Source organism: Cheilinus undulatus, linkage group 22 (genome assembly GCF_018320785.1).
Source record: "Cheilinus undulatus linkage group 22, ASM1832078v1, whole genome shotgun sequence".
Taxonomy (NCBI): domain Eukaryota; kingdom Metazoa; phylum Chordata; class Actinopteri; order Labriformes; family Labridae; genus Cheilinus; species Cheilinus undulatus.
The window spans coordinates 36139317-36165848 of NC_054886.1; the positions used below are offsets into that span (position 1 = coordinate 36139317).

At 43.5% G+C, this 26532-nt stretch overlaps 1 protein-coding gene across 1 annotated transcript; it reads right to left on the reverse strand.

Moving 5' to 3' along the window:
* Nucleotides 1-311: 311 nt before the first annotated feature.
* plod3 (procollagen-lysine, 2-oxoglutarate 5-dioxygenase 3) lies at nucleotides 312-26532 on the reverse strand. The gene is made up of 19 exons (XM_041779296.1): nucleotides 26359-26532; nucleotides 19868-19959; nucleotides 19607-19743; nucleotides 17266-17429; nucleotides 16373-16485; nucleotides 15852-15915; nucleotides 15679-15776; nucleotides 14081-14182; nucleotides 13875-14006; nucleotides 13671-13792; nucleotides 13293-13397; nucleotides 7662-7787; nucleotides 6977-7118; nucleotides 6637-6750; nucleotides 6485-6556; nucleotides 6240-6344; nucleotides 6006-6152; nucleotides 4306-4431; nucleotides 312-4123 (listed from the first exon to the last, which is right to left on the reverse strand). The coding sequence occupies exons 1-19, from the start codon at nucleotides 26438-26440 to the stop codon at nucleotides 3968-3970; spliced, it is 2199 nt and encodes a 732-aa protein (XP_041635230.1). The 5' UTR covers nucleotides 26441-26532; the 3' UTR covers nucleotides 312-3967.

The window sequence follows — 26532 nt, forward strand, 5'->3', positions numbered from 1 at the left end:
TGTTTATGAATGTTCATGGATTTTATGTCAACATTTTTGCGCTTGATAAAATGTTTGTGATTTTTTATTAAATGTTTTTTGAAGTATTTTTATTAAATGTTTTCAAGTAATTTTTTTTTTTCATTTCATGAGATGTTGGCTTTCCTTGTCATATAATGTTTTAAAACTTTCTTGTGTTTCATATTTTTTATTTTATTTTTATTTTACCAACATGTTTTTGAATTTTCATGAATATTTCTTAGTAAGTTTTTGTTCTTAAATTGTCTTTAAGTCCCATGACATGACCTCATGAATCAAACTCCCCACTGTGACAGTATTAAAGTCTTCTTTATTAAAATCTTTAACAAATAATTTAATGCAGTTTGTACAAAGCCAGAGACGGTCCAAAACCTCGTATCGACAGGCACGCATGGAGAGAAACTACAGGCATCGTCTGGTGGAAACCTCGTATCGTCACAGTTTCACATTTTTATTAAATAAGGAGATAAAAACTGAGCGCAGAGACGACGGCTTCACCAGAATATACACAACTACATGACAGAAAAAAATAAAACACATGAACAAACACCAAACATGAAAATACAAAAAGGCCTTTAGTGTTTACCCGCTAAAACGTCTCTGAAACGCCCCGTTTACACTCTTTACTATAAAAACATCTTAGAATAGAAAAAATACACATTTAAATCAAATTATTCTACACAGATTTTTGGCTTTTCTTTGTTTGTTGTTCATCTTCTTTTCTGCTGATTTAATAATCAATGATCCAAACAAATCAAATCTTCCTCTGACATCAACGAATGATTTGATTGGCTGTAACAAAGACAGCGTTAGATTCCCATCATGCACAGCTACATGTGTAGTCACCATAAAAGCCACAGCGTCTCCAGAGGGGTGGGACAGGAAGCTACAATCTTTCCCTGATGGTGGCTGACCGGGTTTTCCTAAAGCTGCCAACTATAGTCGACTATCATTGGTCCAAAATGGAGGGAAAAATGCCCTGACATACCAGCTACACCAACATTCCATCCTTGCCTTTGATAACATTATACCTGAAAACCAATAAAAGGCTTTAGAGGATGCCAGCAAAGCTTCTGAAACATTCCATCCTTGCCTTTAATAACACTATACTTGACAGGCTTTAAAGGGCATTAGAGGATGTCATCAAAGCTTCTGAAACATTCCATCCTTGCCTTTAATAACACTATACTTGACAGGCTTTAAAGGGCATTAGAGGATGTCATCAAAGCTTCTGAAACATTCCATCCTTGCCTTTAATAACACTATACTTGACAGGCTTTAAAGGGCATTAGAGGATGTCAAAGCTTCTGAAACATTCCATCCTTGCCTTTAATAACACTATACTTGACAGGCTTTAAAGGGCATTAGAGGATGTCAAAGCTTCTGAAACATTCCATCCTTGCCTTTAATAACAGTATACTTGACGGGCTTTAAAAGGCATTAGAGGATGTTATCAAAGCTTCTGAAACATTCCATCCTTGCCTTTAATAACACTATACTTGAAAGGCTTTAACGGGCGTTAGAGGATGTCATCAAAGCTTTTGAAACATTCCATCCTTGCCTTAAATAACACTTTACTTGAAAGGCTTCAAAGGGTGTTAGAAGATGTCATCAAAGCTTCTGAAACATTCCATCCTTGCTGTTAGTAACACTATACTTGAAAGGCTTCAAAGGGCGTTAGAGGATGTCATCAAGGCTTCTGAAACATTCCATCCTTGCCTTTGATTACCAACATCCCTTTGAAGTCTTTCAAAGGCTTTAGAGGATGTCATCAAAGCTTATAAAACATTCAATCCTTGCTGTTAGTAACACTATACTTGAAAAGCTTTAAAGGGCATTAGAGGATGTCATCAAAGCTTCTGAAATACTCCATCCTTGCCACTGCTTACATATATTCATCAAAGCCAATAAAAGGCTTAAGAGGATGTCATCAAAGCTTATAAATCCTTACATCCTTGCCTTTGATTACCAATATCCTTTCAAAGCCTTTCAAAGGCTCTAGAAAGATGTCACAAAAGCTTTAAAACATTCCATCCTTGACTTTGATGTCATCTTTCAAGCCTTTATTAGGCTTTAGAAACATGTCATAAGCTTATAAAACATTCCATCCTTGACTTTGATGTCATCTTTAAAGCCTTTATTCGGCTTCAGAAACATGTCATAAGCTTATAAAACATTCCATCCTTGACTTTGATGTCATCTTTCAAGCCTTTATTAGGCTTTAGAAACATGTCATAAGCTTATAAAACATTCCATGCTTGACTTTGATAATGTCATCTTTGAAGCCTTTCAAAGGCTTTTGAAACATGTCATAAGCTTATAAAAACATTCCATCCTTGACTTTGATGTCATCTTTCAAGCCTTTATTAGGCTTTAGAAACATGTCATAAGCTTATAAGACATTCCATCCTTGACTTTGATAATGTCATCTTTGAAGCCTTCAAAGGCTTTAGAAACATGTCATAAGCTTATAAAACATTCCATCCTTGACTTTGATAATGTCATCTTTCAAGCCTTTATTAGGCTTTAGAAACATGTCATAAGCTTATAAAACATTCCATCCTTGACTTTGATGTCATCTTTCAAGCCTTTATTAGGCTTTAGAAACATGTCATAAGCTTATAAAACATTCCATCCTTGACTTTGATAACCAACACTCCTGTGAAGTCTGTATTTCTGTGCTGTTTGGTGATGACGGTGCTGCTGGTAGAAACTCTACCAGTGACGGTTTCGATGCTGGTTTACCATCCACCACCACTTCATGGTAACCCCTCTGGAGAGCAGGGTGGCTTTTAGTTTGTGTTTTGATGTTTTTAGGATAACATTCATGAACTTTAACATTGTTTTTTAAAGTCTGATGGAGTGTTTTAGAAAATACGCACAGATAAAGACACAAAGGGGCAGTCTGCTCTGCTTGCATAGATTTGGGTTTTTCCATAAGGCAGCTCGGTAAAAGATGATGTAGGCCTTCTGTTCATAGACGCCGTTTCTGTGCAGGCAGCGCTCCTTTACAGTTCTAGGGCTCATACTTGATCTAACTAGTTATCAATGTTGTTATTATTATCAGTCAGTACAGGCTTAAACTGAACAGGACAGACCAATAACACGTCCTGATACCAGCTCTGTCAGCAACGGCAGTGAAGAAACCAACTGGATGCTCTTTTCCAGGAAAGAACTTCACATCTGTTCTTCTCATGTATTTTTGGAGATATTTGTTTGACAAGGAAAAGTTTAAAATGGGATGCAGAGATCATCTGTAGCACCAGTGAAGACCTGTGAAAAGTGAGTCTGCCAGCACAAAAACGCCGTCGATGGAACACCAGCCCTGAACCACTTCTTTAGACTCAGTCTTTAGCTGCTGCACAGAGAAAGGACAAAGATACTCTTATTCTGAAATGTTCAAACAGGATGCATCAACGACTCCTCTTCCTGACCGACCCCGAGGTGAAGGTGAGTCAGCTGTGACAGCAGGTGAGCTGGGTCGTCCAATCAGAGAGAGGGGGAAATCAAAGCGTAGAAGTTTCTGAGACGAAGCATTCGAGGTTAGTCTCCTCTGTTCTGTTTGTCTCCACCTCTGAGGTTAAAGATGGTCAAACACGGCTCCGCTGGAGTGGTCCTGGCGTCTGATTGGTTCATGAACAGGTAGGCTCTTTAAAGCACGCACGCTTGAGCCTGATTTATACTTCTGCTTAATATTTCAGCATGTAGAGGCTGATGCATGAGAGCGATGTGCATCTCCTTTAAAATGCAACTAAATATTCTAAGTGTTTTGCTTCCTGCAGAGAAAATAGACCATTAACTTCAAAAAGAGCTACTTTAAGATTTACCCGGACAAAGAAAAGGATTCTAGTCCCCCTCTAGACGCCCTGAAACCACCTCTAACACCACAGAAGTATAAACCAGGCTCTCCCATTCTCTCAAACACAGCCACACACACTAACACAGAGAACTAGGGGTCTACGAAGGACACCATGATGTAGCGGGTCCCCTTAGTGGTGGGCAGACCCTCGTGGTAGTGCGTCAGGCGTCCTGGGTGCATGAAGGACCAGCCTTTCCTGGGAGACTCCACCTTACAGTCGTACCGCAGGAACCTGCAGCCTCCACCCTAAAACATAAAGATCTGTCACTGGCTGTCTACAATCGACCAATAAGGATCACCTTTTCATGGCGTTAAACTCGTGTTGGACTCGTGATATTCCCTGAAATCAGTGCTAGTGAAAAATGTCAAACTTCAAGATAACACAGCATTGGAAATGTTAGCATCGTTACTGCTATCATGTTTTATACCTCGTAGTCGATGCCTTTGTTGTTCAGGGCGATGTTGATGGTGAAGGTAGACGAGTCGTGATGAGGTCTCAGAGACGGCTGCTCATCAGGACGGTAACGAACAACGAAGTTCATGATGGCCTGGGCCTGGACAAAAACAGGGATTTAAATGATCATGTTAAAGTAACACTATCATAATAAGCACAAACCTCTGTGTGCATCATTTAGATTTAGCTTTCAGTTCAGACTGTATAAAAAGATGGAAACACAAGTGTCTGTCATAAGCTCCGCCTCCTCCATGTTAACAGATGGGACCTATAAACCCTACAACCATTCTGCTGGTGTATGGGTTTTGTCCACAGGCCCTGGAGGTTACTTGTTAGGACTGTGGGGTAAGAGGAAGGGCACCAGTGAGTGTATTTATTAGAGTTTAGGGCCATTAAAAGGAACTGGTGTGTACCTGTTGGAGAATGGTGTAAAAAAGGAAGTGTGTACTCATTTGGGTGTGCAGAACACAAAGAGGTACTCATGTTTACTTGTTGGGCTATTAGACAAATAAAACAGAACTTTTGGATTCTAGCTGGAGTTGAAGCTACACAGAAGGGTACTTGTCTTTAGTTGTTAAGCTATAGGGCAAAAAGAAGAGTACAAGCATGTACTTTTTAGGGTACTGGTTGTTTTGAAGCATGCCAGTATGTACTTGTTCAGGAATACTGTGAATAGAGGCGTATAGTGAGTACTTGTTACTAAGTTATAGAGAAGGCTACCAATGAGTATTTGATGGCGTATGTAGGTTACATAGAAGGGTTCTAGTGAGTACTTGACCGGGTATAGGTCACATAGAAGGGTTGCAGTGAGTACTTGACCGGGTATAGGTAACATAGAAGGGTTCTGGTGAGTACCTGATTGGGTATAGGTTACAGAGAAGGGTTCTGGTGAGTACTTGATGGGGTAGAGGTAACATAGAAGGGTTCTGGTGAGTACTTGATTGGGTATAGGTTACATAGAAGGGTTCTGGTGAGTACTTGATTGGGTTTAGGCTACAGAGAAGGGTTCTGGTGAGTACTTGAATGGGTATGGGTTACATAGAAGGGTTCTAGTGAGTACTTGATTGGGTTTAGGCTATAGAGAAGGGTTCTGGTGAGTACTTGATGGGGATTAGGTTACAGAGAAGGGTTCTGGTGAGTACTAAAATGGGTATGGGTTACATAGAAGGGTTCTAGTGAGTACATGTTTGGGAATAGGTTACATAGAAGGGTTCTAGTGAGTACTTGATTGGGTATGGGTCACATAGAAGGGTTTTAGGTTGCAATGAAGAGTGTTAGTGTGTACTTGTTGAATGATGTCATTGCATAAATGGGTACCAGTAAGTACTTGATGGGGTACAGGTAACAAAGAAGGGTTCTACTTAATACTTGATGGTTGATAGGTTACATAGAACAGTTCTAGTGAGTACTTGAGGGGGCACAGATAACATAGAAGGGTTTCAGGTTATGGAAGAGTGTTAGTGTGTACTTGTTGAATGATTACATTGTATAGATGGGTACCAGTGAGTATTTGTTGGGGTACAGGTTTTACAGAAGGGTAATAGTGCATATATTTTGGGGTTGTAGGTTAAAGGATGGGACAGGATGTTGGTTCTGCAGCTCCACCAGCCAATCATCTTACGGTCAATGATCTGATTGTTTCTTGGACTTATCCTGCATGTGTCTGCTCCCTACCTTGGGGTAATATCCAGGATAGAGCTTTTCTGTCACAGGGACGATGTACTCTTTTAAGAATTTGAGCCATTCCTTCTCAAAGCCGATCTGGTTCATGTGGATATCCACAGTCGGGACGTTTTCATAACCACCAGCCAGACGCTCGTCCTGAACAAACCAGAGAGAGCACAAACCTTCACTTTATAGACAGTCTTCTTTCATACAGGTAAAACACCTGAAGGTCTGATAGGTTACCTTGTTTGTTCCTCCTGACCACTCTCCAAAGTCCTCCATGGTCTCCACCAGATGATCGCACATCTTCTCAGAGAAGGCGGGAAACCAGTAGACATCTGGACACGGCTGAGACACAGATGAGCAAAGTAAAGCTTCATTATTCAGGGCAACAAAGACCAACCTTTATTTTTTCAGAGGGGTCGTCAGGACACCAGAATCTAACCTCTGATAGAATCCTGGTCAAAATAATGCTGTTTCCTTCTTACCTGCTCCACAAAGGCTTTCTCATCCTCAAAGATCCTTGAGTAGTTTTCATGGATGTACTTCTCTTTCCAGTCCTGTGAAAACACAAACATTCGGCCTGTACTCTCCTCATGCTTGTTTGATTTGTTGTGTATTTTTATGTCTGTTTTCTAACCATAGGGTTGTCGAATATCTGCCACATGTCCGGGTGAAGTCTGGATGTGTTGAAGTTGGTCGACGTCACAAGATGACCAAACTCGTCACGGTTCGACACGAACATGAAGACTCCCTGTAGAAAACATCGATGAGCTTTAAAACCGGATCATTAGTCAGTTACTTGATCACAAATGTCCTGGGAGTCTTCCTGTGAAGCTGCTCTGACTGTGAGGTTTGTTCTGGGTTCTCAGAGATGAGGAACAGCGTTGTTAAAACTCCTCAAAACTAAAAAGAAGTATTTTTCTGCTTTTGGCACCCAGCTGAGCTGATATGTGATGTGCAGGTGTTCAGCGTGTTACCTGGTCTCTGATGCTCCTGCAGAACACCATGTCGGCGTCCATCCCCTCGGCCTCAAACAGGTTCACCTGGGACAGTTTGGAGCGCAGCACGCTGCCTTTGATTAGGTACGCCTGAGTGATGTACGGCACGTTCCACAAACCACTAAAACAGAAAAAGGTTTACGACATCTTCAGATTAAACTGAGAATCAAAAAACAAAAAACATTTTAATTTCTCTGTTTTTGTTTTCAAAAAGACTTCAAAAAATGAAAAATTACAAAAAAGGAAGATTAAAGACGGGACAGTGGTGACATAACATTCTTTTCTCACAGTAGGTCACACTGAAAGGAAAAAAGAATGTTATATCACCAGATTTCTGTTCTTTGCTCTCCAGTTTTGATCAGAACAGAAAATCAATAATCTGCCTGACAGCAATGGGCAGGTTTCTCCTCCTGTTTTTAAAGGTAACTGTGCCACAGCTCGTTTCTTGATCGTGGATTTTTAATGTAAAATTAGAAATCTGTTGGTAGTAAAACACACCGACCCTGAACCGGCAGAAAAATCCAGGACTCCATCAGAGCTGTAGATACTGTAAATCTGGCCCAGTTCTCTCCCTTTATTTACAGCAAACACCTCTGCAGTGCTAGCTTCTAAATGTTTGAAATCTGATGTCACAAAATAAGACGGGACTTCCTTGTACACTCACATCCGTTTGCCCTGGACGATCTCGATGTAGTCCTCAGACCTGGAGTAGTACCCTTCAGGACTCAGAGCGCCCCAGAAGTTACACCACAGCTTCCCGTGTTTGGACAGCATCGGAGCAATGACTGACCTGATCACAAACACAGAATCAACCATGGATTAGAGGGTGTAGATGGTTTAGAGGGTGTAGATGGTGTAGATGGTGTAGATGGTGTAGATGGTTTAGAGGGTGTAGATGGTGTAGATGGTTTAGAGGGTGTAGATGGTTTAGATGGTTTAGATGATTTAGAGGGTTTAGAGGGTGTAGATGGTTTAGATGATTTAGAGGGTGTAGATGGTGTAGATGGTTTAGAGGGTGTAGATGGTTTAGATGATTTAGAGGGTGTAGATGGTGTAGATGGTTTAGAGGGTGTAGATGGTTTAGATGGTTTAGAGGGTGTAGATGGTTTAGAGGGTGTAGATGGTTTAGATGGTTTAGAGGGTGTAGATGGTTTAGATGGTTTAGAGGGTGTAGATGGTTTAGAGGGTGTAGATGGTTTAGATGGTTTAGATGACTTAGAGGGTGTAGATGGTTTAGAGGGTGTAGATGGTTTAGAGGGTGTAGATGGGAGGTGCCAGAGACCAGAGACCCCCACAGTACCAGAGGGTGGATGAACACAGCGGTGAACATTCTAGTATAGTCATGTGGAGACGAGGCCGCCCATAAGGGGGGATGGAGGGATCAGGAAAATCCTGGTCCATATTTTCTATTTAACCTGAATTGTAACCACTCTGATCAAAGAACTACTCTGGTTTCTTTTACTCATCTGTGTGGTTAGTAGCATTCTGAACCCTCTGAGCCCTGAGACTATCTTTTTAGGTTTCTGCTCAATAATAATAATAACCCATAATAAAATGGTTATATCTCTGCCACCACAAGGTCTGTTTGAATAATTCTGGAGTCATAGTAAAGGAGAGCTTTTTTTTAGAAAAAGAGACATTTTACAACTAGAGTTTGGAAAAGCGATTTCTGTTTTTGGTGATACTTGGCCTCTATCTCTCTGATACTTCTGCCTCTATCTCTCTGATACTTCGGCCCCTATCTCTCTGATACTTCTGCCCCTATCTCTCTGATACTTCTGCCTCTATTTCTCTGATACTTTTGCCTCTATCTCTCTGATACTTCGGCCTCTATTTCTCTGATACTTTGGCCCCTATCTCTCTGATACTTTGGCCTCTATCTCTCTGATACTTCTGCCTCTATCTCTCTGATACTTTGGCCCCTATCTCTCTGATACTTCTGTCTCTATCTCTCTGATACTTCTGCCTCTATCTCTCTGATACTTCTGCCCCTATCTCTCTGATACCTCTGCCTCTATCTCTCTGATACTTCTGCCTCTATCTCTCTGATACTTCTGCCTCTATTTCTCTGATACTTTGGCCTCTATCTCTCTGATACTTTTGCCTCTATCACTCTGATACTTCGGCCTCTATCTCTCTGATACTTCTGCCCCTATCTCTCTGATACTTCTGCCTCTATCTCTCTGATACTTCTGCCTCTATCTCTCTGATACTTTCGCCTCTATCTCTCTGATACCTCTACCTCTATCTCTCTGATACTTCTGCCTCTATCTCTCTGATACTTTCGCCTCTATCTCTCTGATACCTCTGCCTCTATCTCTCTGATACTTCTGTCTCTATCTCTCTGATACTTCTGCCTCTATCTCTCTGATACTTTCGCCTCTATCTCTCTGATACCTCTGCCTCTATCTCTCTGATACTTCTGCCCCTATCTCTCTGATACTTTGGCCCCTATCTCTCTGATACTTTGGCCTCTATCTCTCTGATACTTCGGCCTCTATTTCTCTGATACTTTGGCCCCTATCTCTCTGATACTTTGGCCTCTATCTCTCTGATACTTCTGCCTCTATCTCTCTGATACTTTGGCCCCTATCTCTCTGATACTTCTGTCTCTACCTCTCTGATACTTCTGCCTCTATCTCTCTGATACTTCTGCCTCTATCTCTCTGATACTTCTGCCCCTATCTCTCTGATACCTCTGCCTCTATCTCTCTGATACTTCTGCCTCTATCTCTCTGATACTTCTGCCTCTATTTCTCTGATACTTTGGCCTCTATCTCTCTGATACTTTTGCCTCTATCACTCTGATACTTCGGCCTCTATCTCTCTGATACTTCTGCCTCTATCTCTCTGATACTTCTGCCTCTATCTCTCTGATACTTCTGCCTCTATCTCTCTGATACTTTCGCCTCTATCTCTCTGATACCTCTACCTCTATCTCTCTGATACTTCTGCCTCTATCTCTCTGATACCTCTACCTCTATCTCTCTGATACTTCTGCCTCTATCTCTCTGATACTTTCGCCTCTATCTCTCTGATACCTCTGCCTCTATCTCTCTGATACTTCTGTCTCTATCTCTCTGATACTTCAGCCTCTATCTCTCTGATACTTTGGCCCCTATCTCTCTGATACTTCTGCCCCTATCTCTCTGATACTTTGGCCCCTATCTCTCTGATACTTTGGCCTCTATCTCTCTGATACTTCGGCCTCTATTTCTCTGATACTTTGGCCCCTATCTCTCTGATACTTTGGCCTCTATCTCTCTGATACTTCTGCCTCTATCTCTCTGATACTTTGGCCCCTATCTCTCTGATACTTCTGTCTCTATCTCTCTGATACTTCTGCCTCTATCTCTCTGATACTTCTGCCTCTATCTCTCTGATACTTCTGCCCCTATCTCTCTGATACCTCTGCCTCTATCTCTCTGATACTTCTGCCTCTATCTCTCTGATACTTCGGCCTCTATCTCTCTGATACTTCGGCCTCTATCTCTCTGATACTTCTGCCTCTATCTCTCTGATACTTCGGCCTCTATCTCTCTGATACTTCGGCCTCTATCTCTCTGATACTTCTGCCTCTATCTCTCTGATACTTCTGCCTCTATCTCTCTGATACTTTCGCCTCTATCTCTCTGATACCTCTACCTCTATCTCTCTGATACTTCTGCCTCTATCTCTCTGATACTTTCGCCTCTATCTCTCTGATACCTCTGCCTCTATCTCTCTGATACTTCTGTCTCTATCTCTCTGATACTTCTGCCTCTATCTCTCTGATACTTTCGCCTCTATCTCTCTGATACCTCTGCCTCTATCTCTCTGATACTTCTGCCCCTATCTCTCTGATACTTTGGCCCCTATCTCTCTGATACTTTGGCCTCTATCTCTCTGATACTTCGGCCTCTATTTCTCTGATACTTTGGCCCCTATCTCTCTGATACTTTGGCCTCTATCTCTCTGATACTTCTGCCTCTATCTCTCTGATACTTTGGCCCCTATCTCTCTGATACTTCTGTCTCTACCTCTCTGATACTTCTGCCTCTATCTCTCTGATACTTCTGCCTCTATCTCTCTGATACTTCTGCCCCTATCTCTCTGATACCTCTGCCTCTATCTCTCTGATACTTCTGCCTCTATCTCTCTGATACTTCTGCCTCTATTTCTCTGATACTTTGGCCTCTATCTCTCTGATACTTTTGCCTCTATCACTCTGATACTTCGGCCTCTATCTCTCTGATACTTCTGCCTCTATCTCTCTGATACTTCTGCCTCTATCTCTCTGATACTTCTGCCTCTATCTCTCTGATACTTTCGCCTCTATCTCTCTGATACCTCTACCTCTATCTCTCTGATACTTCTGCCTCTATCTCTCTGATACCTCTACCTCTATCTCTCTGATACTTCTGCCTCTATCTCTCTGATACTTTCGCCTCTATCTCTCTGATACCTCTGCCTCTATCTCTCTGATACTTCTGTCTCTATCTCTCTGATACTTCTGCCTCTATCTCTCTGATACTTTCGCCTCTATCTCTCTGATACCTCTGCCTCTATCTCTCTGATACTTCTGCCTCTATCTCTCTGATACTTCTGCCTCTATCTCTCTGATACTTCTGCCTCTATCTCTCTGATACTTCTGTCTCTATCTCTCTGATACTTTGGTTTACACTGCTTTGGCATATATCATCGAAATCTGTGGAGTCTTTGCTTTCATTTGAGGTGTCGATCGTGCGTTCTGCATGAAGTGTCATTGCGGTGGGTTGATACAGTGGAGTGGTAGAGTTTGATATGTCATAATTTATTTAGTTGTTATTTGAGTTGTGTTTGGGGCATGTAAAAAAGGTTTACATAGACTTGCAGCCCAGGTTCTGCTGTTTAATTTGATGTGCAACATCACTATATTCTTTCATGATTAGTGCATTATTTCACACTGTGTTTGCCAACGCCTCCAACTGGGTGACCTCCGGGTTCAAGAGGTTAAAAATGTAAATCCCTTTTGTTAAAACAGAATTAAAATGGTTTAAAAAATGCTAAAATGGGTTACTAATGGCAAAAGCTTGGGGAAAAGTGGTGAAACTGGATTTTAAAAGTAGCAGAAATTGGTTCTAAGTGGCAAATTAACATAAAAGTGGCAAAAAATATGCAAAAAAATATGCCAAAATGGGTTAAAGTGGCAAAACATGCATAAAAATGATAATAGAGGATCAAAAGGAGGCTGAAATAGCTTTAAAGTGGCAAAAAATGGGTTGAAATTTAATGAAATGGGATGAAAAATTGATAAAAACACACAAAAACAGGTTAACTGAGGCAGAAAAATTGGCAGAAATGGGTTAAACTGGCAAAACTGGGCAAAAACAGCACAAAAAGTGGCAATAATGGATCAATGGAGGCAAAAGTAGGTGGAAAATGGCAAAAACAGGCAGAAAATGTAGTGGGAAGGGTTTAAAACTGGCACAATTGGTGGGAAAAGGTCATGAAAACGAGTTTCTTAAGGCATCTGGAGACCCCCTCTCTGTGTCTGGGGACCCCTAAGGGGGCTCTGACCCCAACATTGAGAACCACTGGTATAGGCCACGCATAGATAATGAGGTATTAATGTGTTCCTGCTGTGGTCTATGGCACTGAAATCTACAGATACAGGCTCTTTAGAAGGGAACTTGTGAGGGAAGCAGAGTCAGGATAGTAGTGTGTACTTTAAAGAGTGTAGGGGGGGTTAGAAGGGTACTTCAGGGTTAATCTGAGGCTGGGATGGGACAGGACGTTCTTGTTAGGGCCTGTGTCCATAGAAAGCTTTTCGGTGCTTGTTTTTGATTCTGCACCAGCGTAGTCCAGCGTTCTGAGTTTTTGTCATCTCAGAGCGCTCTCAGCTGAAAACTGATCAACTTTTGGAACAATACTGCGCTCTTCAATGTCATTTCTCCCTCACTAGCCAATCAGGATCAAGAAGGGGCGGGGCTTCTGACGATAGCAGAGAAGGACTGAACTGACTCTCAAGGGTAGTTTTCATGTCTGCAGCTGCTGCCTGAGTGAGGACAGGATCCTTTAGTCTGCTGTCTGACGTTTCCTCTAAATATGACGCGTAGAGCTATTTCAGAACTACGTTAATGAGCGTGAATAAGCGTTAATAAGCGTTAATAAGCGTGAATAAGCGTTAATAAGCGTGAATAAGCGTTAATAAGCGTTAATAAGCGTGAATTAGCGTTAATAAGCGTTAATAATAAGTGCTGGTGAGAAGCGCTGTGGACCTGAGGTCCTGCCAGTGCTATGGACACGCAGCCGTATTCTATCTATGCCTCCGTACTTGTTCTCCTCGATCAGTATCCTCAGGGTGTCGGGGTTGGTCATGGCCACGTCAGAGTCGATGCTGAAGTAGTAATCACACTGCGGATCCTTCTTACACGCCTCCCTGCTCACAAACACAAACACACAGTCAGCTTTACTGCTTTAAACATCAAATTAGAGCCAATAAAGCCTCAGAAATATGTTCTAAAAGCTACAATCACTGTTCAAACGGGAGATGGAGAAAAAGAAACTGGAACCTACACTTAATATAACCGTACTAATAAACGTTTTTCCCCCATATTTAAACAAAAACACATAAACCCCCCTTTCTTGTGTGTTCATCTCCATTTTCCGTCTTAGTTATTAACCAATGCTGACTGGTTCTCCGTCCACTCACACAGCCATGGTTCTGGCCTTGCTGTCCTGCAGGTTCTCCTCTGGTCCCACCAGCGTGGCGTCGGGAAATAGCGCCTTGTGACGTTGCCAGAACCGGTGGATGTGGCGCTCGTGGTAGACGACCTGAAACAGACAAAAGATCCCGCATCAGCGCCGACCTCATCAGGATTTATCAGAGGAGGGCGTCAGTTGCTCCGTGCCATACGTTATTGTGGATGAAGAGGTGGATCCTCGTCATTGGGTAGTTGAGCGTCGCCAGGCGGTCCAGGAACTCCTCCATGAAGGGGGTGGCGTGTTCGATGAACACAGCGACGTACACCAGCGGCATCTCTTCGTCCTGAACACAAACAAACTCAGTGACTGTGGTTTTAAAGACAGAGGTATAGAAGGTGAGGAGGTGAGTGTGCGTACAGGTACGTCGTTGAAGAACAGCAGGTCGTCGTCGCAGATCCCACAGCCGTTCTCGTAGGTCCACGCCGTCGGAACGTAATTACCCAGGTAGTTTAACTGCAGCTGCAGACACAGAGCAGACAGATACCTCACATCTGATCCTCGCTAAAGGCCGCCAATCAGGGGGGAAGAGGAGAGCTCTCTGAGCCCAGCCGGACTGGGACCGTGGAGGTAGAACCACGGTCTATAATAACGTTAAGCTGTGAGAAGCATGTTTATTTAAACCTGATTAATAAAGATCCTAATTACAGCTTCAAAACAGCAATTTAACGTACTTTTACTGCAGCACAACACAGAATAAGAAAACAGAAAACCAGTTTATCAGGAATGTTAACAGTGTGGATGGGACCATCAGGAAAATAATGTTAGACTCCAGACCTATGACATGACGTGGACAAAGGCCAGGATGTCAGAAACAGAGAGGAAGAAGCTGAAATAACTTTTAACCAATCAGAAAAGAGACAAAAAAGGAGAAAACTGGAAAAATTGGTTAAGAAGAAGGTACAGAATTTTAAAATGGGTTCAAAGACACAAAAGTGGCAAAAATGGGTTAAGAAAGGCAAAAATATAAAGTGCAGTAGTTAACAGTGATAAAAGAGGGGCAAACCTTGGTTCAAAGAAACAAAAACTGGGAAAAAATTTTCAAAAATGGGTTTAAAAAGGCACAAGTGTTGAATATGGGCAGTAAAATGGTGAAAAGCGGTTAAAAGGGGCAAAAACTGGCAGAAAAAAGTGGTGGGAAGTGGTCACAGGCAAAAAAGGGCAGAAGAATGGCGAAAAGCAGTTAAAAAGTGTTTAAGTGTGTACAAATGGCAGAAAGAGGCAAAAGTGGCAGTAAAAGGGGTTTAAAAATATGTTAAAATGAGCAAAAATTGGCTGCAAAGTGCATATGTTTGTAAAAAGTGGCAAAAAATTGCCAGAAAAAAGTGGTGGAAAGTGGAAACAGAATGGCAAAAATGCTTCAAAGCAAACAAAATTTTAAAAAGTGGCAAAAATGGGCTGAGGAAAGGGAAAGGTGGCAAAAAAATGGGCATCACCAAATGGTGAAAAGCAGTAAAAAGTGGCAAAAACATGGGTAAAAGACACAACAATTAATACAAGTGGCAAAAATGGGCAAAAGAATTGCGAAAAGCTGTTAAAAAGTGTCAAAAACGTCATGAAAAAAGTGGTGAGAAGTGGTTGCAGAGTTGCAAAAATGGTTTCAAAGACACAAAACTGAGTTAAGAAAGGAAAAATGGCTAGACGAAAGGTGAAAAGCTGTGAAAGAGTGTCAAAACTGTATCTAAATGGCAAAGGTGGCAAAGAAAATGGAGTGGCAAAAGTGATGTCTAAAGTACTAAAAATGAATGGGCTGCAAATTGCATAAATTTGTAAAAAAAAAAAATTGGTAGAAAGTGGTAACAGAATGGCAGAAATGCTTCAAAGAAACATAAATTGAATAAAAGCAGCAAAACAGGGGCCGAGAAAAGCAAAAAGGACAAAAAGTGGGCAGTCAAATGGTGAAAAGCGGTTAAAAAGTGCCACATGGTGCAGGAGCAGGGCGGTGATTGGTCGCTTACCTTGGTGGGTCCATTTCCATGGATGATGACAGGGAGCGTGTCATAGGCGACGTTCCTGGCTCTGACCTTCGCCCTCTCAAACTTCAGGACGACTTCATCTGAAGGAAACAGACACGCTCAGTATGAACACGCACGTCTACATGTGGACACACCTGTACGAGCGTCTGCCTCACCTATGGCTCCGTTCAGGTTCTGGAAGATTCTGGAGCGATGGTCCAGAGTCATGTTGAACTTTTTCTGAGGAGAGAAATGATCAGTACCTGGGGGTTACTCTGATGCATGTCACTGGTTAACCTAATTAAACACCATCAAATCTTTCACAGCCAGTTTTCATCTGAAGAGTAGGCTGTGGCATAAACAGACCCACTCTTTCTGTTCTGAAACTTTATGACCTGTTCACTACAAAATAATGCAAACAACATTCAGAGGGAAAGTAAGGACACTCCCAGACTCTACAAAGTTCTTTTCAGTTCAGGAGAGCCAACATGATTAGAAAGTGTTTGTACATTAACTGAACATAAAGCTAGAAAAGGTTTTTAAAGGACACATAAACTGCTGACATACATTCAAAAACATAGTTCATGTTATTTAAAACCTTTTAGGACCTCCGTAGACAGACTGGGGGCTTCATAGCAGTGGGATTTCTAATCCAGATTTAACAATACGATAGTCTAATCAGTCATGGTGATCTCACCCTCTGGGTCTTGTCCAGGTAGATCTTTGTGTAGAAGAGCTGGTCGTCATCATTGTCTTTGTACTTCCACTGCTGGACCATCGAGCTGAGATCTGACGCAAAGCCGATAAACCCTGCACAAAAACACAATAAACATTACAATAGAATAAACAATACATCACAGTAATCCAGGGGAAAAACACAGGAAAAAGCTTGACAGTCTATTATCTATAATACAGTAGCTGACCTTGTCTGTTAGCTATAATATGGTATGGTAATATGGCTCATCTAATAGCTATAATACAGTAAAGGAGCTTAACTAATAACTATAATACAGTAGTTGAGTTCATCTATTACCTATAATACAGTAAATGAGCTCATCTATTAGCTATAATACTGTAAATGAGCTCATCTATTACCTATAATATGGTAAATGAGCTCATCTATTAGCTATAATACGGTAAATGAGCTCATGTATTACCTATAATATGGTAAATGAGCTAATCTATTACCTATAATACGGTAAAAGAGCTCATCTATTATCTATAGAATGGTAAATGAGCTCATCTATTACCTATAATACGGTAAATGAGCTCATCTATTACCTATAATACGGTAAATGAGTTCATCTATTAGCTATAATACAGTAGCTGAGTTCATCTATTACCTATAATACGGTAAATGAGCTCATCTATTACCTATAATACGGTAAATGAGTTCATCTATTAGCTATAATACAGTAGCTGAGTTCATCTATTACCTATAATATGGTAAATGAGCTCATCTATTAGCTATAATACGGTAGTTGAGCTCATCTAATAGCTTTAACACGGTAGTTGAAATCTTCTTATAGCTACTGATACTAATAAATTCGGATATTATGATTTGATGCTTGTTTTCAAACATTGTCTTACCTCCTGAGTTTAGGTAGCGTTTCCCAGAATGCACCTCTGGGTATTTTGATGCCAGTCTCTGGTCGGGCCAGCAGAATCCCTCAGCAGAGAAAATTACTCTGTGACCAATACGAGAAAACTTGGACAGCAACTCCTGAGGACCTGATGCAAAGATCACGTCATAGCTGCACAGAGACAGACACAGGAGATTCAAAAAGACATTATCAACAGATCCCTGTTTTATTCATTCATTCATTCATTCATTCATTCAGGATGTGGAGATGAAGAGCAGCATATGTGAGAGGAGGTTCTACAAGAAGAAAGTCTGATATCATCAGCATAATGACAAACTGCAGCAGGAAACTGGAGGCTCCACAGCCGCCATGTTGAAGCTGAAGGCCCTCATCAAAAGCTAAAACAGGAAACACAGGGTCTCCTCAGCCCACCACGGTCTGATTACAAACTAGTTTCTTTATGATTCATGTCTGGTGGTGACGAGCTGTGGGAAAAAAGATTAAAAACACTGTCATTAAGAGGAGTCAAAGCCTTAAAGCCTTAAAAGGGTCCTTCACTTGCCTCTGCATTCACTAGAACTTTATGAATGTCTCCAGTGGATGAGTCAGCAACTTTGGTCTATTTAGAGGGCACTACAGAGGACACTACAGAGGACACTACAGAGAGCACTACAGAGAGCACTACAGAGGGCACTACAGAGGGCACTACAGAGGACACTACAGAGGACACCACAGAGGACACTACAGAGGGCACTACAGAGGGCACTACAGAGGACACTACAGAGGACAATACAGAGGGCACTACAGAGGGCACCACAGAGGGCACTACAGAGGGCACCACAGAGGGCACCACAGAGGACACCACAGAGGACACTACAGAGGAAACTACAGAGGGCACTACAGAGGGCACCACAGAGGACACTAGAGAGGACACTACAGAGGGCACTACAGAGGACACTACAGAGGACCCTACAGAGGACACCACAGAGGACACTACAGAGGACACTACAGTGGACACTACAGAGGGCACTACAGAGGGCACTACAGAGGGCACCACAGAGGGCACTACAGAGGGCACCACAGAGGACACCACAGAGGACACCACAGAGGGCACTACAGAGGACACTACAGAGGACACCACAGAGGGCCCCACAAAGGGCACTACAGAGGGCACTACAGAGGGCACTACAGAGGACACCACAGAAGACACCAAAGAGGGCACCACAGAGAACACCACAGAGGGCACTACAGATGACACTACAGAGGGCCCCACAGAGGGCACTACAGAGGGCACTACAGAGGGCACTACAGAGGACACCACAGAGGACACTACAGAGGACACCACAGAGGGCACTACAGAGGGCACCACAGAGGACACTACAGAGGGCACTACAGAGGGCACTACAGAGGGCACTACAGAGGGCACTACAGAGGACACTACAGAGGACACTACAGAGGGCACTACAGAGGACACTACAGAGGACACTACAGAGGACACTTTGTCTGCTTATGTCTATTTAAAGGGCACTACAGAGGACACTACAGAGGACACTTTGTCTGCTTATGTCTATTTAAAGGGCACTACAGAGGACACTACAGAGGACACTTTGTCTGCTTATGTCTTTTTAAAGGGCACTACAGAAGCCACTACAGAGGGCACTTTGTCTGCTTATGTCTATTTTAAGGGCACTACAGAGGACACTACAGAGAACACTTTGTCTGCTTATGTCTATTTAAAGGGCACTACAGAGTCCACTACAGAGGGCACTTTGTCATCTTATGTCTATTTGAACTTAAACTTTTTTCTCTTTAAAGGACACTATCGAGGGCACTTGACCAACTCTAGCCTTACTGGGCACTAAAGAAGCACTTAATAAAAAGAATTAACCATGCTGGTGCCTGATGCTGTGATGTTCGCTCTGTTTTCCTCAGTGTAGTGTTGTTTATTTGTAGAGAGTGATATAACGGCTGTTTCTACTTATAAAAAATCCTCTTTATCTTTAACATAAAGCTCCGCCCCTACAGAGATCCCTTCTGTCACATACCTTTAACAACAGTCTGAGCCTCAGTGGACGTACAAACTCTAGTAAACATTTTATTCTACCATCAGAACCGATGAATGTGTTGATATCTGATTTCAAACATGGGTTAATGTCAGAGCCTTTAAAGTTCTTTGGGGTGGCGAGGACATTTCGAAACCACACCTTTGTTTCTGTGTGTTAAAGTAGGACAGGTGAGTCTGATTTCATGCCGACACACAAAGAGACACAGACAGGCAGGAAGCAGAGACTAAAGACGAAGAAAGAGGAGAAGGATAACACATTCAGAGGAGGCCAGGTCTGAGTTACCTGTCCACAAACATGATGACCAGGTCCTTCCTCTCAGAGTGTTTGAGCAGCTCCTTCTTCAACCATCTCACCTTCTGACCTCCACCCACCGTCCGAGCCACGTCGCCTCCCTTCCACTCCTCGCCTAGACCCAGGACCTGCACCACGGTCATGGTTATATCGTTATATAGATTTGTTTTTATTTGGATATCTCACTACTTAGAGGACACAAAAATGTCTATTTTTACACAGTCATAAGCATGTGTGTCCATGACGTTTTACCTTCACGGTGTAGTTGAACTCTCGGGCCGTCCTCATGAAACGGTTGAAGCCGTCCGTCTCCTCAGTGGCCGCGGTGATAACCAGCAGATTATCTAAACACATAAACAGAAGTCGATGAAACACAGGAGGGAGAAAACGAGTCTCAGACCCAGAGAAGAAACGGTTTTATACTAATAACAGCCCATACATCACTGCTGTGGCTCTGAGGATCACCGTGGTTTATTTAAGTAAACTCCAGCCTTCTGTGAAAGCTTTTAAAGAGTCACCACTCCAGAACATTCACCTAGTGTAGATGTTAATGTAGGGTATAAACGGGCCCTTGGTTTCAGACCTTTTCTCTCAGTTAAAACACATTCAGTAGTCTCATGATGATGTCTTTTTCTAAAAAGCCCACAAAGAGCTTTAACTATGAGTATGGCTGATCACAGAGGTAAATAAAGACTTAAAAAGTCCACTAATGAAGCACTTTAAGTCCCAGCACTCTGTAAAACCCTGATGATCCTCCATCCCCCCTCCTTCCTTCCAGGCTGTCGAGGAATTTCACTCCTGAAATTCCTCAGGAAAACCTCTGAGAGGTTACAGGGGGTGAGAAGGCAGCGGGGGAAAAGAGAGTTTAGTGACAGAAGCCTCCTTGTTGGGAGTCTCTCCAGGTTTCCTTCAGGAGTGGAAACTGAAGGAGGAAGCAGCTGCTGCAGCTCCTGATGTTGGTGCTGGACAGTTAATAATTCCCAGGTTTAACACCCAACATCCCAACAAACATGTAGACAATATAACAAAGATTACTGGGACACATGCTGAGCGCTGGTTTATGGGTTTTCATCATCTGAGGCCAAACTTTTAACACTAGTAGATCACTGATACAGCATGTTTCATGTGTTATCACCTTTACATAATGATTGTTTTTGTATCCAGTTTTGATGCAAAGATTAAAACTTTGTACCAACAACATCAACTGTTCCGCTCTGGCTGCAGCAGCCAATCAGAGCATCTTCTCCCCTCGCCGTCCTCTCATTGATCAGACGGCAGCAAACATGGCTGACAGCTGGCAGAGGCGTGCTACACCAGCTCTGCAGATGCTCACACTGGTGGACACAGACCAGATCTCCAGTCCTTGGACACTGAAACCCAGATCTAGAAGGACCCGCTTCTGCATTTTTCACAACCTGCAAACCAGTAACCCACTGATCATCAACTGGCAGCCCACGGCCCATATCAGGCCCTCCAAAGCTTCCTGTCCGGCCCCCGAAAGATCATGAAATTCAGAAAAGATGTTGTGGTTTTAAGAGTATTCGTTGGCTTTCAATGTCTGCAGCTGTTATATCCACCCACAAACAATTAATACTGAAATAGTTAGAGCATGACTTCACATTTGATCTGGTTTTACTAAAATTTACTGTCAAAATTAGTAGATATTTAAAAATAGGGTTAAGAATGGCTAAAATGACCAGGTTAAGTGGTGAAAAGAGGTTAAAAAGTGGCAAAAATTGGTTAAAAAGGGAAATATGGGCAAAAAGTGTCATAAATCGGTTACAAATTAAAAAATAGTTCAAAAAAGCAATAAAAATGGATTAAAAAGTGTTAAAAATGGATAAAAGAGAGGCACAAAGGGGATAAATATACATGAAAAGGGGGTTTAAATGGGTAAAAGAATGGCATAAATTGGGTTAAGGAAGCAAAAAGTGACAAAAAAAAAAGTATCAAAAATTGGTTAAAAGTGACAAAAACAGCCCGACAAATCAGTGAAAAAGTGTTCAAGAGTGGTACACAAGAGAAATAATTGGTGGGAAAGTTGCAAAAGGAGGTTAAAGAGTAGCAAAAATTGGTTAAAAGTAGCAACTTTTATTAAAAAATGTAATGAAAAGAGGTTAAAAAGTCTTAAAAATATAAGAAAAGTGGCACAAATGGGATACAATATACAGGAAATGTGGTTTAAAGGGGTTAAAGAATGGCTAAAACTGGATTAAAAAGGCAAAAAGGGGGTAAATGAGTTAATACTGGTACTAAATCACAGTTGTGGAGGGTTCAGTCTCTGGGATTTTCAGGGGTCCAGGTCTGCTGTCAGGCCTGTCTCCTTATTTTCTGCTGTGTTTGAAATAACAGGATAGATCTCTCTGGTAATGACTAAATCTGTCCTGTGTTTAGAAAGAAGATACAAATATTACTACAAAAATGTGTTATCCAGACCAAAATAATGATTTAATTTTTGTGGATTTGAAAGTCCGGCCCCCATAGTTCCTGTCCAGACTAAATCTGGCCCCCAGAGTTCCTGTCCAGACTAAATCTGATCCCCAGAGTTCCTGTCCAGACTAAATCTGGCCCCCAGAGTTCCTGTCCAGACTAAATCTGGCCCCCAGAGTTCCTGTCCAGACTAAATCTGATCCCCAGAGTTCCTGTCCAGACTAAATCTGGCCCCCATAGTTCCTGTCCAGACTAAATCTGGCCCCCATAGTTCCTGTCCAGACTAAATCTGGCCCCCAGAGTTCCTGTCCAGACTAAATCTGATCTCCTGAGTTCCTCTCCAGACTAAATCTGGCCCCCAGAGTTCCTGTCCAGACTAAATCTGGCCCCCAGAGTTCCTGTCCAGACTAAATCTGGCCCCCAGAGTTCCTGTCCAGACTAAATCTGATCCCCAGAGTTCCTGTCCAGACTAAATCTGGCCCTGGTGCAGATGGACTTGATGACTCCTGCAGTAACCCTTTATCTCGCTGCTGTTGAGTGCTGTGGCTCCGTGGCGTTTAACCACAGGTTTAGAAACAGGCGTCAGTTCTTACTACAGCGAACGAGAACACGTGAAACCACCCTTACACACATGCTATAGCCGTGTGATTTCAACACTGGATTGACACTTTACCTGACAGGACTTCCTGTTCTGGAGCGCTTCACGGCTGGTCTTCTTTTGTTCTGACACTACATTTTGGTTTAATCCGACGCACACGTCTGTTTTTGCTCCAGTGGTTTGATAAAACGATATTTGGTCAGCTGTAAGAAGCACTGAGAAGCCACACATCACTGATTTCAGCTTTAGATGAATGCAGAAGTGGGTTTCCACCTCCATGCCTACTAGACCCTAAATACTGGCTAGTTTCTTGATTTTGATCGCCAAAGCCTGCAGGCAGAATCCTGCAGAGCGTCTGAATAGCATCAAACATGCACAGATAGCCTCGTGGTCATGTCTGTTCTCCTCATTAACAGAGGCTGTTGTCTTTAAAGGTGGCAGCCTGGACTCAAAGCCACTTTATCCCCTGTCCTGTCTAAATATTACAAATGTATGCATTTCATCAACCTTTGACTAAATCAGACCAGAGATTATGAAGGATATCTGCGGCTATACCTGAAGGTAAGTAAAGACTTCTGGTTAAACATGAAGTAATAAAGGTTTATTAGCTCACTGGTAAACATTTTAAACTCTTCTACTGCTCTGGTGTAAAAAACCAGCCCCCACAGACACACACAGCTGTCCAAACACAAACACATGTTCATCTCCACAGAGGAACACATCAGCTCCCTGAGTCACGTCTGCTGATGCCTCACTTTAGAGAAAGAACACAACAGGACCGCTAATGAACCCAGCCTGAATCCAGATCTTTGGTTCCTGAATATCAGGGTTCTCTCTCACTAGGGCACTCTGTCACTAGGGCGCTCTGTCACTAGGGCGCTCTGTCACTAGGGTGCTCTGTCACTAAGGCGCTCTGTCACTAGGGCGCTCTGTCACCAGGGCGCTCTGTCACTAGGGCGCTCTGTCACCAGGGCGCTCTGTCACCAGGGCGCCCTCTCACTAGGGCGCTCTCTCACTAGGGCGCTCTGTCACTAGGGCCCTCTCTCACTCGGGCGCTCTATCACCAGAGCACTCTGTCACCAGGGCGCTCTCTCACTAGGGCTCTCTCACTAGGGCGCTCTCTCACCAGGGCGCTCTGTCACTAGGGAACTCTGTCACTAGGGCGCTCTGTCCCTAGGGCACTCTCTCACTAGGGCGCTCTCTCACCAGGGCGCTCTGTCACCAGGGCGCTCTGTCACTAGGGAACTCTGTCACTAGGGCGCTCTGTCCCTAGGGCACTCTCTCACTAGGGCGCTCTCTCACCAGGGCGCTCTGTCACCAGGGCGCCCTGTCACTAGGGATCTCTGTTACTAGGGCGCTCTGTCCCTAGGGTGCTCTCTCACTAGGGCCCTCTCTCACTAGGGCGCTCTGTCCCAGGGCGCTCTGTCACTCGGGTGCTGTCTCACTAGGGCCCTCTCTCACTAGGGGGCTCCGTCACTAGGGCCCTCTCTCACTCGGGCGCTCTATCACCAGAGCACTCTGTCACCAGGGCGCTCTCTCACTAGGGCTCTCTCACTAGGGCGCTCTCTCACTAGGGCTCTCTCACTAGGGCGCTCTCTCACCAGGGCGCTCTGTCACTAGGGAACTCTGTCACTAGGGCGCTCTGTCCCTAGGGCCCTCTCTCACTAGGGCGCTCTGTCACTAGGGCCCTCTCTCACTCGGGCGCTCTATCACCAGAGCACTCTGTCACCAGGGCGCTCTCTCACTAGGGCTCTCTCACTAGGGCGCTCTCTCACCAGGGCGCTCTGTCACTAGGGAACTCTGTCACTAGGGCGCTCTGTCCCTAGGGCACTCTCTCACTAGGGCGCTCTCTCACCAGGGCGCTCTGTCACCAGGGCGCTCTGTCACCAGGGCGCTCTGTCACTAGGGAACTCTGTCACTAGGGCGCTCTGTCCCTAGGGCACTCTCTCACTAGGGCGCTCTCTCACCAGGGCGCTCTGTCACCAGGGCGCCCTGTCACTAGGGATCTCTGTTACTAGGGCGCTCTGTCCCTAGGGTGCTCTCTCACTAGGGCCCTCTCTCACTAGGGCGCTCTGTCCCAGGGCGCTCTGTCACTCGGGTGCTGTCTCACTAGGGCCCTCTCTCACTAGGGGGCTCCGTCACTAGGGCCCTCTCTCACTCGGGCGCTCTATCACCAGAGCACTCTGTCACCAGGGCGCTCTATCCCTAGGGCGCTCTGTCCCTAGGGCACTCTCTCACTAGGATGCTCTCTCACTAGGGTGCTCTCTCACTAGGGCGCTCTCTCACTAGGGCGCTCTCTCACTAGGGTGCTCTCTCACTAGGGTGCTCTCTCACTAGGGTGCTCTCTCACTAGGGTGCTCTCTCACTAGGGCCCTCTCTCACTAGGGCGCTCTGTCCCAGGGCGCTCTGTCACTCGGGTGCTGTCTCACTAGGGCGCTCTGTCCCTAGGGCACTCTCTCACTAGGATGCTCTCTCACTAGGGTGCTCTCTCACTAGGGCACTCTCTCACTAGGGTGCTCTCTCACTAGGGTGCTCTCTCACTAGAGTGCTCTCTCACTAGGGTGCTAGGGTAGAAATGAAAGCCCCCGTAACACCTGCTTTGTTCTCCTTAATTAACGCCGACTCTGCCAGGTCTGTTTCAGATTAAAGCTTTGGAAGCTGGATCTGCCTGACGGCAGACACAGATCCAGACTGTCTATTACCTCTGCAAGGTTATTAAGGTGTTTTGTAAGGGTTTTTTTAAGGCTGTAGTTTTCAAATGGTGGTTCAGGTCAAAATAGTGGATCGGTGAACTCTTCTTTGTAGGGTCACAGATCTGTACCTGGAAGAAACTGTGTCTGAGTCTAAACCCTGAGTGGGTGTTCTTATTCTTGTCATTTTTCTCCAGTGGCAGTGATAATGACCACATCTTTCTAAAGGATCCTGACTCTTCTGTCTCATTATAAATCTGGATATCACAGGATGATGTGTTGATTTCTCTAAGTCTTAAAAATAAACCCCTAAATGTCCATTTTATCCCAGGAAACCAATTAAAATCAAATGTATGTATGCATGTCCTCTCTGGGCTTCAGTAATGATGTGATTATTAAACAGGATAGCTCTGTCAAACATTCATTTAAATACATGTTAAAGGGTTAAACACTCTCATGAATTTAGCTGTGATTTCTCAGTAAGGAGACTGTGCAGAGTCCTGAGGATAGACAATAAGAACTAAAGCTCTGAGGTCCATGTAGTCTTCTTTAAGTGTTAATATTAAGGTTAAATGTAATTATTCACTGTATAAATGCTATAAAATGCCACTTAAACACGATAAATCACACATAAGACTGCGTCCATCTTTAAGGAGAAAGGCTTATATTAATACATTTAAACAAAGGGAACTTTAGAAGCTTTTAAAAAGCAGAAATAACAGAAATATAAGAGACGAAGGGGTAAACCGAGCTGTTAATGCTAATTAGCCTGCGGGCTAACTTAAAGTTAGGAAGTTAGGACTGTGGAGGTTTTAAAACAGCTAAAACTACATTAATTATTACTACTCATACCATTATATACCACTTATTCTGTGATTTATGGTGCTGTTTAGTGATTTAAATACATATTAACGTGAATAACGCTGTTATTAGCAGCAGTTAGCTCCGAGACCCAAAGCCCGGCAGCACCAGCGGGTCAGGGTGGTCCGCCTGGCCGGGCAGAGGACCCTCTATAGCGGCCTTACCTGGAGAGAGCTTCCGCTGTTCGGCTGACACGGAGCTCTGGAGGAAGGCGAAGGCCAGCAGGCAGAGAATAAAGACAAACATGGCGGATTTTCTCTGAAAGTCCCAATAATTCTTCTGATTTTATCCCTTTTTTCCTTCTCTTCGTCCTCACTCCATCAGTGCTCCTCTCGCTC

Bases quoted from the DNA above. Each gene is read 5' to 3' on its own strand.
- plod3 (XM_041779296.1), bottom strand. From the start codon at position 26,440: ATGTTTGTCTTTATTCTCTGCCTGCTGGCCTTCGCCTTCCTCCAGAGC. The intron at 19,960-26,358 runs GTAAGGCCGCTA...TTATGTGTTTAG, and splicing joins ACAGCGGAAGCTCTCTCCAG to ATAATCTGCTGGTTATCACC. The intron at 16,486-17,265 runs GTAAGACAATGT...GTTTTTGTGCAG, and splicing joins ACGCTACCTAAACTCAGGAG to GGTTTATCGGCTTTGCGTCA.